The sequence below is a fragment of the Haemorhous mexicanus genome, chromosome 5 (assembly GCF_027477595.1).
Source record: "Haemorhous mexicanus isolate bHaeMex1 chromosome 5, bHaeMex1.pri, whole genome shotgun sequence".
Lineage (NCBI taxonomy): Eukaryota > Metazoa > Chordata > Aves > Passeriformes > Fringillidae > Haemorhous > Haemorhous mexicanus.
The window spans coordinates 29494517-29509879 of record NC_082345.1 but is presented as its reverse complement, the minus strand read 5'-3'; the positions used below and the strand labels follow the sequence as shown (position 1 = coordinate 29509879).

General features: G+C 39.9%; 1 protein-coding gene across 1 annotated transcript in view; it reads left to right on the top strand.

Moving 5' to 3' along the window:
* Nucleotides 1-15363, top strand: part of ANO4 (anoctamin 4) — a 79218-nt gene that overhangs the window by 31685 nt on the left and 32170 nt on the right. The window contains exons 8-12 of the mRNA XM_059847921.1: nucleotides 387-521; nucleotides 1268-1364; nucleotides 1849-1909; nucleotides 9615-9697; nucleotides 15086-15226. Coding sequence (XP_059703904.1) covers nucleotides 387-521; nucleotides 1268-1364; nucleotides 1849-1909; nucleotides 9615-9697; nucleotides 15086-15226 — 517 coding nt within the window. The remainder of the gene's footprint in view (nucleotides 1-386; nucleotides 522-1267; nucleotides 1365-1848; nucleotides 1910-9614; nucleotides 9698-15085; nucleotides 15227-15363) is intronic.

Below are 15363 nucleotides of genomic sequence, written 5' to 3'. Positions count from 1 at the left end.
CAAATAATTTTTGCTGTTATACAAGCTTTAGGGATAAAATTTATTTCAATGCAATTATTCAGGCAGTAAAGTCAAATGGCCAAAATCAAAGCACGCCATCAATTTCCCAAATACAAAGAACTATCTTTCTAAAGTAACTCTGTGTTTCCTTCATGAGGTCACCACTTATCTAACTGCAAACTGTGGTTGTTGAATTTTTCAATTAATGGTTTAAGTTCATTACTGAGGCAGGTCCCTCAGTATGAATTTAGAAGCTTAGTTGAAGGCTTTTTCTCCTCTTTAATCTACTCTTCAGATATGATAGAAGTATTTTTTCTACTCAATAGCAAGATTAAGTAGATTATTCTAATTAGCAGGTAACTTTGCTGTGTTTTGTTTTAAAACAGACGGTACTTTGGTGAGAAAATTGGGCTGTACTTTGCCTGGTTAGGCTGGTACACAGGGATGCTCTTCCCAGCTGCCTTCATTGGATTATTTGTCTTTTTGTATGGAGTCACCACTTTGAACCACTGCCAAGTCAGGTAACGTGGGAACTTTTAAAAAGAAATTACAACTGTGGGTTATTATGAATAATTTGAGAGATCTTCCCACAAGCTGTTAATTATTTCATTTTAAAGTGTGGAATGAACAGTCAAGAAAAGACTGCTTAGTTGTCATAAGGTACCCAGTATCAAACTTCCCATGTTTTATGCTCCTGAATTGGGAAGAGAGGAAATTCTTCTTTCCCAGTTCCAGCTGCTAATGGTGCTGGCAAGCCAGAACAAACTAGGGAAAAAGCAGACTCCTCCATTACTCTTTAAGAGGCCAGCACAGGAGTGGGGAATTTTCACTCTCTATGAGGCCTTTCCCTAAGATCCACCACAGAGAGGCATTCCTCAGATGAAGAAATCCCTGGACTTTCTGCTGAGTGCTGCATCTTTAAGGTTTTGTGCACTTAAGTCACAAAAATAACTTTGCCTGAAGTTATCCTCACCCTCCTCCTACCAAAAGTCACTCTTACTCAAGGAGAAGCTGGAAATGGTAAAGAGATACTACTAGGTTGTCCCTGGAGAACTGCACTCTGCAGCTATGACTGTAAACTCTGTAGTCTTAGACAGTCAGCAAATATAATTATACACATGCAGTTATGAACATCTTGGCTTCAGTTACAGAGCAGTTTTGTTCAATAAGTAACTGAATATTAGCAAAGCCTATCAATCCAGACAGATTGTTCTGCAGATTGTTGTAGTAATCAAGCCATTAATTTTTGTCTTTTCTGTTTTTCCAGTAAAGAAGTCTGCCAAGCTACAGATATCATAATGTGTCCTATATGTGATAAATACTGCCCCTTCATGAGGTTGTCAGACAGCTGCATTTATGCCAAGGTATGTTTTAGGCTATGCAAATACAGATACTTCCTGGCAAAAGCATGAATTTTGCCTTTTGCATTTGTCTTTGGTGAGCATGGATAGATGAAATCTTGAAGGGACAGATCAAGTTCAGCCAGCATTAACACTGTCTTTCACCAATGTGTAATTTGGGGTGTAAAATAGAGGTTGTGTCCTAGAGCCATGTGTTACAGTGTCCTTGGCATCAGCCTTTATCTTTTCATCCATCCTCTCTGTGTGGCTCCATAAAATTAATGCTTTGGGTCTGAAATGATGCTCACATCTGGTGTTGGCAGGGGTCAGTCCCAGGCCAGGCTGGCAAATAGTCCTGTCAATCCACAGGTGGATTTCACATGTCAAGGGAAGCATCCTCAGGATTGGCAGGACAGCTAAACTCATGATCACATTAATTTTAGTAGGTGAAAATCGAAAATAAAGGCCTATGATCACAATTTGATCACATTATTAATGTATCTCTCAGGTAACCCATCTGTTTGACAATGGAGCTACTGTCTTTTTTGCTGTTTTCATGGCAGTGTGGGGTAAGTTTTCATTTTGATATTAAGTAATTGCACCATCTTTTTCTTAGAGAATATGAAGCAACATAAGCATTTTGATTTTCCAGCATACTTTATCTGACACTAAAAAAGAGAATATAGGCTTGAGACTTTCCTGTTTCTGCAAAAGGAAGATGCAATTGGTTGAATCAAGTTTTTACTTGATAGTAATTTTAGCTTATATAGGTAGATAGATAGATAGATAGATAGATATAGCTTTTATATATATATATATATGTATGTATATATATTTCTGTGAGAATTTCTAACCATTTTTAAATCCATTGGTACTAAGGCCTTTTCTCTATTACTGCTCAGGGTTTCTCCTAGCTTAGGGCAGCTCAGTTTAGTGTCAGTATTAAAATGAAGTAATTTTTCCCCCACCTTGCAGAAAGGCAGTAAAACTTAAATCTATGTAAGCTGTTTGCAGTGAAAGCAAAGCTCTGATGAAATAAATAAAAGATTTCATTGAATGGCAAATTGATCCGAGTGTGGTCTAACTGTTGCCATGGAGGCTGAATTTTGCCCATAGAAATGTTCTATTTTTGGCTCAACTATTTTTCCTACTATGTCATGTAGGCAGAATTGAAGGCAAGAGGAACCAGTAATTTCTGGCAGCACAAAAAATTGTGTCAAACAATCTCTGAACCTGCCCAGCCTCTTAGCTGCCATTGTGAGAGAAGGTTAACAACTGTAGAAAATGCCTCAACCAGGGGACTAAAAAACAACATCCAAGTCCTTGAGCTACCCAGATTTAAACATTGTTCTGTTCTTACTCACACACCTCCAACTGCTTTGGAGAGGTGTCCAAGCAATTATAGTCTTAATTTTAAACTGCAAATCTCTTTACTGAACGACAGGAAATATCCAGGAAGCAGCATGAGGGCCACCAGAGCAACATAGATTAGCTTACCTGTCTATTTCAGTTCCTTCCTCTAATCAAGGCTATTTATGCCATTTCATGTAATACTAAAAATATTCAAATATTACAAATCACATTTAAGAAAAATCCACAGGTTATGCAGTCTTTATGTTTCTGCTTGATATTTCATCTTTGTTTTAGAGCTACACAGAGCTAAGAATCACCAAAAATTTCTAAGCCTAAAGATTTCCCTTAGATGCTTACTCAGCTTTTCCAAACTCTTTCTCCATGTGCTCACTGAAGTTGAGAATTTCCAACACAATGTACAGGCAGGGAAATCTCTAGGTAGGAAACTTGATGGGTTAACATTGCTGAACATTTTTGGCAGTGTTCCTAACCGCTGGTGACATTTCTTCAGAGTGCAGATTTTGCACCAGTGCTTTTGTTTCTCCTTAACAATAACTGCTTTCAGAAAACAGCTGCGTTCATAGCACAGTTTCTGTGTCTTAGCAGTGCCCAGATCCAGGGCTGGAAAAGCAGCTCTAGGTAAGGGGAGTCCCTCACAGAGGTCACCATGCCCCGTTGAACATGCCTGCTACAAAATGTTGTGGGCCCTCTCCTCTCTCTTTCCTCTGTCTAGTCGACAGGAACCATGTCTCTCTCTGGTTAGCCTCTCCTTCCTGCCCCTCCTTCAGCATCACTGTTGGACTCCCAGACCCAATTCCCTCCAGGAATCTCCACACCAGCCTGCCAGGACTGAGCAATGCACTGCCCACCCATTCATCCACAGCACCCACGTCCACAGTGAGATAAGAAAAAAATGCAGTAGAAGCTGCCCCTGGGTGATTTGGCTGCTGGAGAAGAGACCACAGGCCAGCAGCTGGGCTGAGAGCTTTCCCCAGCACTTCTGCAGGCTTACACTGGGCTTAGGAGATGGCTTCCAAGAGGGAGGGAGGGGCAGCACCAGCAGGAGCTGTGAGTGTAGGCTGTGGCTTGGGGAATGGGGCAATCCTCTGGCTCCACACCAACCATCCTTCCTTAAAAGAGTCTGAAGAGAAAGCAGTGAGCTTGTGGAGGTATTTCCCATGCAGACAGGGCTAAAGCAACATTTGAATAAGGGAAATCGTACTTTTCAGGGATTTTCTGCCCCTGTATTTGGGAGCTGGCTTGCTGCCTGTGTTAAATGGGTTTTCAGTCTGCAGGAGCCTACTGGCAGCTGCAGGCATTGCCATCATGGCAGTAAATCATACAGAGGAAGAGAAGAATCAATGATAGCAGTTTGATTGTGGAAATATTTTTTCTGTCAGCGTGAAACAACTGACAAGCTCAGAAAATACTGGCTGTGAAAAGTTCAGCCTTATAGATGATCCAGTTTGACACTGACATATTAAATAATTATGGCAGTGCTTTCATAAAAAGAGAATGAAAGTAAAAAGAAAAGGCTGCTAGAACCGTGTTACCTCTTCAGCCAGAGTTTACATGCTGTTTTAATATCTAAAGTATTTTCTTCACCATCCTTACATCCATTAGTAAGCTCCCATGTTGAGAGAGAAGCCTCAGTCGTCTGGTTGGGAGTTTCAAAACCAGGTGTGGCCATTGGTCTTTCCATGAAGAGGTGATCTGCATGGTGCTTTCATCCTTTTGCTCCAAAGGCACCTTTAGTTGATGAATTAAGCTGTCTGCTCCCATTTTAAACATAAATAAAATACATCTCCAAGTGATGAACAAACTTCTGTGGCCAGGCTGCAGAGAGGAATTACTGTGACAAATGCTAGCAGGGGATGCTTGATTTGTGGAGCAGCAATGAGCCTGACTGTAGGGCTCTGAAGCTCAGGGACCCATCTTTTATAACACTTCATCGTGGCATTAGTGACACCCATCAAAGAAAGGTTGGAATTGTTAAGTGTACCAGGGGATACTGGAATAGAAGTACACTTCTCTTTAAAAAATATATTGACCCTTTACCTCACTTATTTAATTTCTGCCTGGTGTAAGCAAAGAAGTAAAAGTAATTGATAAAATAGAAAAAAAAGTGATAAAATAGAAAAATAGTAATTGATAAAATAGAAAAAAATGCAAGTTTCCTTAAGTCATATGGCTGTCAGGTATACTAAAGTCTACCTGACAACCATATGACTTAGGGAAACTTTCATTTTTAACTGATTGATCAAAGGACAAACAGTGTCCCTTCAGTGCACATAATGAATTCATTATTAGTTTGGGTCAGCTTTTCTGTATTGAAGGTTCTGTTGAAAGGAAATGCCCTTTCAAACAGATTGAAGTTATAAATCTTTGTGATTTATAGGGAAAAAGGGAGTCCCTGTAATCACTAACATTTCTTAAAACTTTTTCCTTGGTGAACAGATTGCCATTGATGTTCACTGAGACATGATCATCTCAGAAGCTGGAAAATAATTTTTTCTTGATGACATTTTCCAGATGTTCAAAGGTTTCAAATCTAGGGAAGCAATATCATGTTTTGTGTTTCTGTACTAGGGAGAAACACCTCCACTTTGTTCTTTATGTATGCCTTGAGAAATGTTTGGCTTGATGATAAAGTAACTCCCATATCTAGGAAAAGTTCCTCTCTTTTTACTGCCTAAATTAGATTCTTACCAAAGACAGAAAATGAGAGAAAGATGTTAATTCAAAAAATATTGACATTTAAAGTGAAGGAAAAAGTAATTCTCATTTAAAAAATCTAGGTAAATTTGACACTCAGTTGACTCCAGCATGTTTCAGTAAAGCCAGCTGGAATTGTAGATTTTGATTTTCCAGTTGAGGTACTGGAGAAAACTATTGCAAAGCTGTTTCTGCCTAGATGTTTCCTGAAACTCTAGAGCAAAATTCTGTAACTGTTCAAAAGGCAAGTCCAGCAATTTATCATTTCTAAAGCCATGCTGAAGACAGGGTAGGCTGGTGGCAGTTTCTTTCTCTGTGCACATCTTTGGGGAGCTAAGGGTTGGAAGAAAAATCCTTTTTGAATTTTTTTCCTGTGTAGCATGTTTCCTTTGATAAAGGAAGTAGCTTTAGAACACTCACTGAAAGGCAAAATTGGGAGGGGAAAAAGACAGCTGGCATGAAGCAATTTCAAGCAATAAGAAATGCCAACATAAAACAATTTTTCTGTATGTATCTGTTAGTCTAATAAAAGACATTACTTTCCTACAAATCTTGCCTCTAGCATAAAACGTTGACATTAATCTGCTCTCCAAGGAGAGAGAATTGAAGGGTATTCTTCAGCAGTACTCCTGGTATATTGAATATATTCTAGGAGTCAGGATGGGTATATTAAATGGTGCTCTGAAAAACAATAGAGAGAGGATTTCTGAGAGAAGGTCAGGGTAAAGCTATTTCCTACAAGAGGCCGTTTGCATTACGAGATAAGATCACAACTTGTTACAAAGCAGCTGAGGAAATGATGTTAAGACAGCTGCTTGTACAAGTGGATGTTGAGGACCCAGCTGCAAGGCTGAGTTCTGAAGTAGGGCAAACGTAGTATAGGAAAAGCTAGTAAAGGATCTGGGAGCTAAGGCAAATAAGAAATGCAAAATTCCAAGCAGGAAATATTGAGAAAACTCAGGATCTCCTTTACACAAATGGGAAAATACAACTGTGTCCTATTGAATGTCAAAGTCAGAAAATGCTGAAGTTTGTATAGCATATTTGTAGTTAAAATTACAGTTAGAGAATAAGCAGAGAAATTTGAAAATGCAGTTCTTTTAGAAGACCTCAGTAGCACAGTGAATCAATCAAAGGTAGTTATTTATAGCACATTTTAAAATATCTAGCAAGGGAAAGCTGCACACTGTGCTAGATATTTTAAAATAACTAGCAAGGGAAAGCTCCCACTGAATAGAGGGAGATAAGTGTTACACAGTAAAAGCTGAAACAGCGCCGTGCAGAATGGCTTAGTGATTAGAAAATAACTTTCTAAAGAAGCCTCAGGAACTCCACATCCTTACTCTGACAGGTGCTAAATGTGCAAAACACAGTATGCATAAATTCCTCTCTCCAGGTGTGGGAAAAACAAGAAAGAAAAGAAGTATTGTTCAACAAAGGTGTTCAGGGCTGGGACTCCAACACCTACTGGAGTTCTGCTACCAGCAGCTTTCTGGAATGGAAACAAAGTGGCAGAAATCAATCAGGCTTCTTCCTCCTAGGTTTCCAAACAGTGCAGCACTACCTGTTTAGCCTGAACAAAATAATTCAATATGAGCTGATGGGAGAGAAGCAGGTCTACCAGGGAAAAAAATCAAGGAATGAACCATCTTGTGGTTCAGTAGCAGTGGAGCCTCGTTAGCACTTACTGGTTTTGCTGATCACAAGCAATCATACTGCAACTGTTACAAACATTTATAGAAGCATTTGGCTCATGACTCTCTATTAGACTAAAATCAAAGTGGTTGTTACTTGGTGTAACATAATTCCAGCTTGCAGAAAAAAAATCCCTGATATATGAAAATGCCCTCAAACCAAATATCTGCTTCCTTACATGTGCTTTTGATACCTTACCTTGTCTGCTTGTAGTGTTTATTTCCTAAGCACACTTCCACTGCACTAGCTAGTACAATAAAACATAATTCTTCCTGTCCAAAAATTAACTTTTGCCAAACTGATGCCAGTACTTAGTATCAGGTCCCATTTTTATCAAGATGCTGCAGTAGAGCAAACAGCCCATTAAGGAGGCGCTTTTATGACTGGATGTAAATTAACTTGCCAGATGATTGTGACACTGTTACAGCTGATACTGTGCTAGCTCATGAACAAAGAGGTTGATGTTCTCTGGTTATCAATCTGCTGTTTCTCAGTGAGCAATAAAGGGCAGTCTTCCTCTCCACTTCACAGCAGGAGTGGAAGCCTGCCCATTGATTTGTGTTAACTTTAAGTAGTTTCTACATCCTTTACACAAAATAAATGTTTAACATAGCTTTAACTTCAGCAGGCTGAGTATTAATCTTTGGATTATGAGCATATTATGCTATTACTGTTTCCTTGATTTTTCTTTCCATCACAAAATGAAAGCACAGTTACTATATCAAAGTGGGAATTTCCTCAAAAATCTTTTACATTCGATTGGTCTGTCAGTGTTCCAGGAAAGCCAATACCTTTGTGTCTGATCACTCTGTCAATGTCCTCTTATGGTGGCTCTCCACTGAGCTGCCCACTGGGTCAGACTTGTTCAGGGACACACACCAACAGCAGAAGAGAGACCCCCATCCCAGGTCTTCACACTTTAATTCAAGTATGTTGCCCTGCTGACAACTGCCAGAGCCCTTGAAGGACTCACACCAAAAGTTATGGGGACAGCACTCTTTATTAATATAGAAACAGTGAGTGGAAAATTGTGACAGGTTAAAGTTCAAAGATTGGCAGTGACAGTAGCTGACTGCAAAAATGTATTCAAAGCAATACCCAGACAAGCTCTAATCATCAATCAAACCTAGCTCAAGATGATCATTCAGTGAGCATAGAATATGATTATTACCCAATAGACATTCCTTTGGAGGAGGAGACAGGTTCAGCCCATCCCCTGATCCCAGGAGTTATGATGGAGTCTTCTGTAACTTTTCCCCATTCTTAACTTACTTTTAGACTATTTGTTTAGATTTAGATGGAGCTTGAGTGGCTCTAGTGATACACACCTTTAGTATTGATAGGTGTAAAATTCTCTCACTTCTCTCCTAAAGATATAGTCAATGAAATATAAAGTGCATGCCCAGCAAGGGGAGTACCTTGAAGGCAGGTAACTCTGGGATGGAGGTGTGTGTTAATAATACAGCTAGGTTTTAAAGAACCCAGTTCATTCAGGAACAACAATTTCACCACAGTTGCTGGCTCAGCAGCAAGACACCTTCTCCTATGTCCCCTGGCTGACGGGTGCTGTGCTGTTTATCACCAGCTGCGAAGGACCATCAGGTTCCCCTCCTGGCAAGGATTACTTCAGAGCCTGACCTCTGTGTCTCCATTCTGCTCCACCCTCCATTCCATTCCCCTTAGCATGTGCTTAAATTTGCAGATTGGGTCTATGGGGAGGCATGGTGGAATGGGTTTGAGGCATGCCACCTACATTCCACCCAGGCAGCAGCAACTCTGTTTTACCCTGTAATTTCTGTACTGTTCTAACTTCTGTTCAGAATGTGAACACAACCTCCCAGCTTTCTCTAATTTTGCTCCCAGTCATCTTCCCATGGCAGTCATGTGCAGGCCTGTTACTCCATCTTGAACTCCATCAATAAGGGCTGTAGTACACAATGTTTAATTATCAGACATGAACACCACAGCCTACATATGAACTCACATACTGTAAAATAAAAGGAGTTGAATTAAAAAGGTGTAAACCAGAAGTTCCCATTTCCCCAGTAGTACTCTGCACATTTTCAAACGCACTGGACTGTGCTTTCTCTGGGTTCTGGTTTCTGTGTCATGCAAATGGTCTTCAAAGAAAGAAAGTTGCTCCATTATGTGCAATGGCCCCAAGAAACCTTTAGCTTCATCAGAAATCTGCTTTATCTAGCAGTGATGACTCACAGGAACGATTTTATTCTTTGAGAGCACTCCTTTGGTTGGCTAGAAATTAAACATTCTCATTTAGCACAAAATGAAATCTCTAAAGCCTCAATCATACTTGAAGCAAGCAAACTAATCCTTAGAAAGCAATGCTTCTTGAAAGCAGTTTTGATCATCAGCATGATTTGCTGTTCAAAGGAATCCATTTATGCAAAGAAATTAAAATAATGTAACAGCTTCATTCAACAGTTCTGTGATAGTCATTAACATTTTCTTGACTTAAAAACAATTTTGCATCTCTTTCCCTACTTGCTCTAGCTACTGTTTTTCTGGAGTTTTGGAAAAGAAGGCGAGCAGTAATTGCTTATGATTGGGACTTGATAGACTGGGAAGAAGAAGAGGTTTGTATAAAAAAATGTATTTCTTAGTCTTTAATACAAAATTATTTGGTTGAAAATGTATGGTTTTATTTTGCATTTATTTTCAGTTCATTCTTTAAATCTTTATAAACTATGAAATAAGGATTTTTCTCCTCAGATGTTTCCTCTGGAATGTAAAGAAACTTTCTCCAGGCCAAACTGTCCTCTTTTTTTCACACTTTTGTAAATCTAAATTAATTTGAGAGATTTCAGGGAAAAATGCACTATGGGAGAAATGCATTTTTATTTTGTAAGATGGAAATTATTGACAGCCCAGTGTCCCCTGAATTTTGGCAAATGAGCTTTTATCTATTCTTTTAGTTTGCCACCGAGAGTGTTGATGGAAGGAAAGCCTTTTGAAGCTTGTACCAGCCTCTGAACCTTCAGGTGCTGGTTATCTCAGAGGGGGAGAGAGAGAGAGAGAGAGAGAGAGAACTTAATTCATTTGGTGTTGGTACAAGAAATTCCCTTTGGGAGGACGCTAAACTTCAGAAAATAGCCTTAATCTTTTCCTCTCTGATGGTCACCAGAAAGAAACCACATGCTCTTGGGACTGAGAACTCAGGTCTAAATAGAACTAGAAGGCTTTATTATGCAGGAGAAAAGCAAGATTCAGTGAGTGTTGAAGAAAAAGTGCTACTCCAGTGGGATTTGGACATATAGGTGTCTATAAATCTGCTCCCCTTATTCTACAGAAGCTCTTGGAGTGATGGTAAGAGGCTGCTGTAGTGGCCTCAGTGAAGTTGAACCTCTACATTGCTGCTTTGGTGGAAGATTTTCTTTTTTATCAATCTTGACAGCAGAGAATCAGACTTCTGAGTTATGGGATTTTTGTCTGTATGAGGCAAAGTAGCTCAATGAGGCCATGAAATGGTGGAATTGCTGGTAGGATTTTCTTTTAAATGCTTAATTACTGAGAAAATAACCCAAGAACGCAACATGAAATAACTTACACAACTGGAAATTGATTTCTTTATAACAACAGGAATGTTGTTATCTGTGCACATACGCAGTTCCTTCTGGGTGATACCCCAGGACTATCTTCCTATTTATTGGAAATACTCTAATATTGATTCAACTCTTCTGAGATTAGCAGGCTGCTCTTGCCCAGGCTGACAAGTCACAAAAGGATTGAGACAGTCCTGCCTGAGGTTCACATAGTGGTCAGGGTTGGCCTGCAGGGATCAGGTCTTCTCAAGGTTAGTTGCAAAAAAAGCCACTGCTGCTGATGCTGACAGCTAAGAAAAAGCTGTACCAAATTGCAATTTCCAAGTGACAATTATAGCTTCCTCTGTGTCCCTGGAATGAGAAGGAGCCTTTAAACAAACAAAGTACAATAGTTAGTGCACTATGAGACCCTCTTTATGTTTTTCCCAGGAAGACTGGTCTTGCAGATGTTTATAGTTTGGGATGTTATATATCTTCATCTTTCACCATTTAACCTACCTGGATTTGGGATTATGCTGGTTTATAAAGCCATCCACCTGAATCTTCTCTGATCAGTTCATTTACAAATATTGAATTTCCTGGTAAGGTTGTCCTTAAGTGACCCTTCAAATTTTTTTCCCCTTCCTTTTTTTTTTTCCTTTCTTTTTCCTTTTATTAATAAAATATAATTCTATTCCCCTGGCAGATTATTTCAGTTTGGCCTGCAGGATGATATTTGCATGTTGGTAATTTTCAGAGGATACTTGCTCCCTGTTGATTGTCAGCTGGTCTTCTATTCTCATACCAGAGTTTTTCCAGTCAGCTGTGTCAACAAGACCTCTGTCAGGAGCAGTGGTGATTGTACCTGTTCCAGAGCTATTCAGTGCACCTCCTTTCAGTTCTAGAGGGAATCTTATAAGTCTCTACAGCAGGAGGTAGAAGTTTTTTCAGAAGCAGTGTGCCAGATTGTACCTTTCTCAAATTAGAGGTTAAAGGTGCTCATAGGAACTCAGCAGGCTGCTTCCCAAAGATGTGTGTGTCCAGTAACTAGAGCATCAGTATCTCATTGGCGTTTGAGGCATCAGCTCCTCCTTTGTTCAGCGTGCAGTGGCATCCAAAGAGTAGGAGCTGATTGTCTCCCAGAGGAGACAATCATCTTCAAAATGTTTTTGAAGATGCTACAGCCCCCAGTGCCCACACCTATGGCACAGCTAAGCATGTCCCAGCTTTGGGGTCAGCCCAATGGGCACTGTCTCCTCTGCTTGAGTATCTTATGCTGCACTTTTCCATTGGAACTGCACTCTCCTCCTGAGAAAGACACAGTTTGGAAGCAGGTGCTCATCATGAAAGTGTGGAGATCATTTCTCTGCTCTGTGGTTCAAAGCCCACCTCTTCACTTTTCCATTGTCTTCACCTGCAAACCACAGACTTTGCTTGGAGACTTACTTCTGTGGATGCTATACTTCTACCAGTGGTGAAGATTCAAATTTTCAATCTACAAATTGTTTTTCTTCATCTGGGCCATAGAGGACAATATGCTTGGACTAGGAAGGATGGGACTATTTCAATAATTTACCTGTTGAAGGATTAGAAAATTCTTGAGGGAAAAAGGAGGTATTTCACAAAGAAATTTAGAGTAGCTCTTCTAGAGCACAAATACATGGTCTAAGGCAATTCACATTACTCCATATAATGTGTAATGTAAATACACACATATAGGGTTTCTCTCATGAAATAAGGTTTCTCTTATGAAAAAGTTGGGATTATCCATGTGTGAGAAATGGGAAGTGAGGAGAATAGTCTGTTTTATGTAGATTGGAAAAGACTCATCCTGTGGAATTTCATTGGGAAGTTGCATGTCAGTGAGATGCCAATGAGAATTTTGACTCCAGAAGGTGAAAATTTTTCTCCTAAAGAGCTGCTTTCTAATAAAATCACTGCTAATTAAATTTCCTCTCTGCTTTCCATTCAGTTATCACTAGGAAAAATCAGCGGATGGCTTTTGTTAGTTGTTTCAAAGACATCGATTAAAGAGTTCTAATTACCATTTTAAATCTCAAGCTTTTGATAATGAAGATTGTTATTTTATTACCAATATGTGTCTAGCCTTTGCTTGCTTGAATTTTCATTGTCAAATTGAAAAATAAGGGTTTTATTACAAAGGGAAATTTATTAATTCCCAGCAACAATACACTGAAAAAACACCATTTATAAGGCTTCCTCTCTCTTTGTTATCACCTTCGTGTCCTAAATGAAGAGACAAATAAAGGAAACAGTGAAGACAATGGAAAGGAGAATTGCACTTACTCAGATATGCAGCCTAGTGAATTCCTCACCACTTTAGATTCTCATCCAAGAAAGGCATGCAGCAACCCCTGCAATGTCCAGGCCTCTCAGTCTGAGGATATAAGCTGAGAGTGTCCTGCTTCTTTCAACCCTACATATTTGGATTTCCTGCTCTTGCAAGCCAGGTGTAAGGTGGGAGACATGGAGAGCAACCGCGCCTTGGGTGGGCATGCCACAAAAACCAACTGCATGCAGTTCCTGGCACTCCCAGATGAAATCTGGCTTCTGTTGCTATTTGTAGCATATTTTTTCTGTTTCTTCAGTGTCACCTTCTTCGTATCATTAACCTCAGCCAGACACAGTACTGTTTACTTGCCCAAGCATTGCTGAGTATCATTAAACAGGTACAAAGTGTCATGCCAGATTTCCAAGTATTTTTGAGAATGTCTAAAAATAGCATTTGCATTACTTGCATCAGCTGGAGATTACAGGACATGTGGATATGATAAGAACTTCCCTACACTGCAGATTGTAAAAGATAATCAAACCTTGGCTCAGAGAGGGGTGCAGAAAGTAAAGGTTTCTTGTCTTTGACAAACCAGCTGGCAGAGCCCTTGCGCAATCGACGGGGTAAAATTCTCAGGAGCCCTGCTTCACAGCTATCACACTCTGTCCTTTTTCATGCCCCTGGGCACACAGGAATGCTACTTACATTGTTCCTTCTGCCAGACTATGGTCTGCTCAGCTTCCTTCAGCCCTGATATGGCAGGAACAGCTTGAGTAAAATAGAACAAGAACAAGGTATTACTCTGTCTCCACAGAAACATGCTTTGCCTTCTTGTATAGCTGAGGTAAGGCTGCTTCCCTCAAGAACATAATTAGTTACAGAGGCATTGCAGCTAGGCATACATGCCTCTTCATTTTTTTTTATAACTTGTTACCAGGTTGCTGCATGAATTTGGAAATTAACCGTGTTGAGAAAGCAACTTCAGCACTTGGAATGAGGAGAATGAGACATGACTTCTTCCCCCCTTCCTCTTCAGGGAATTATTAAAAAAATATGTAGGATTTTAAGATATCTCACCTTTACTCACATTCTGAAGACTTGTGTGAGCAGTTACCATTCACCTATTTCAGTGCAGTCATTTAAGGTCTGGGCATTTCCAACTTCAGTCAGTCAGACTTCAGTTACAATGCAGTTGAAGGGCTGGAAGCGACTGCAGTGTGTCAGCTGGTTCTTGTCTGCTCCCTTGTAGCCAGCTGTACCACGGAGCACCTCTCCACTGTACAGCAGAGTGCTACAAACTGTGCTCCAATATCTGCCAGCATTTGTGAGAGTCCAGCCTGGTGCTTTAATCTCACCTCTGACAGCGTCCTGGATGCCAGACTGGAACGAGGTGACACAGGACACATGGATCTTGGTGATGTTAGGGCAGAGGGGTAGCACTGCCACAGGTGTCACCTGCACATGGGGTGATCCTGTCTTCTGGCAATGCTGTGAACAGATGTAACCAAATCTCTCCCCAAGTAATCCCCAGGTTTCATTTCACAACAGGGTTTTTGATGGCAAAGCATGCTTTGCCATTTATGCTGCTGAAAGTTGTTCCTGCTAATAATACTGTCCAAGTTAAGAAGTAATTGAGCAGTGTTAGATGGCATGGATCCTTCTTCAAATGCTGAGAAGTTTTGTTGGCAGAGGAAGCATAACCAACTGCCTAACAATCAGCAATTAGGCTTGGAAAAAGGAGGTTTGGTCATTAGGTTGTTTTTTTGTTGTTGTTGTTTTGGTTTGGGTTTTTTTCTGAGTTGTAAATTTCCAGTATCAATAGGATAATGTAACTCTGAAAAATTCTGTGGTATCAATCTTAAAACAATTTGTCTTGCAGCCACATAGTTTTGAAAGAGCATTATTTAGAGGAATAGCTAATTGGGGATTTTACTAAATACTTTCAGTACTTACTTTTATGGGTACAGTGATTTATTCTAGTTCTCATGGAGGAGACCTGATTTCCCAGCTCAGCTTTTATAGTAGCTGTGCCAGCTGCTGAATTCAAAGATTTAATTCCCCAGAAGAGTGATCTGATAAAAGATCTGAAGTTTCCTACAGAGTTTTTCCTAGCTGTGCTGTATGTGAACATTATCTGTCTGCTCTTTTAGGAGGAAATACGTCCTCAGTTTGAAGCCAAATACTCCAAGAAAGAACGAATGAACCCCATATCCGGGAAGCCAGAGCCTTATCAAGCATTTGCAGATAAATGCAGCAGACTCATCGTTTCTGCATCTGGAATATTTTTTATGGTTTGAGAACTTTTATTTATTTACCAGTTGAAAAAGAACAAAATATCATTATCTCTGCTAGTAGAGTAGGTAAATATTGGATATGATTGCTAGAAAGCGGAATAAGCTCTATGCATGTTGAAAATCTATACAGAAAA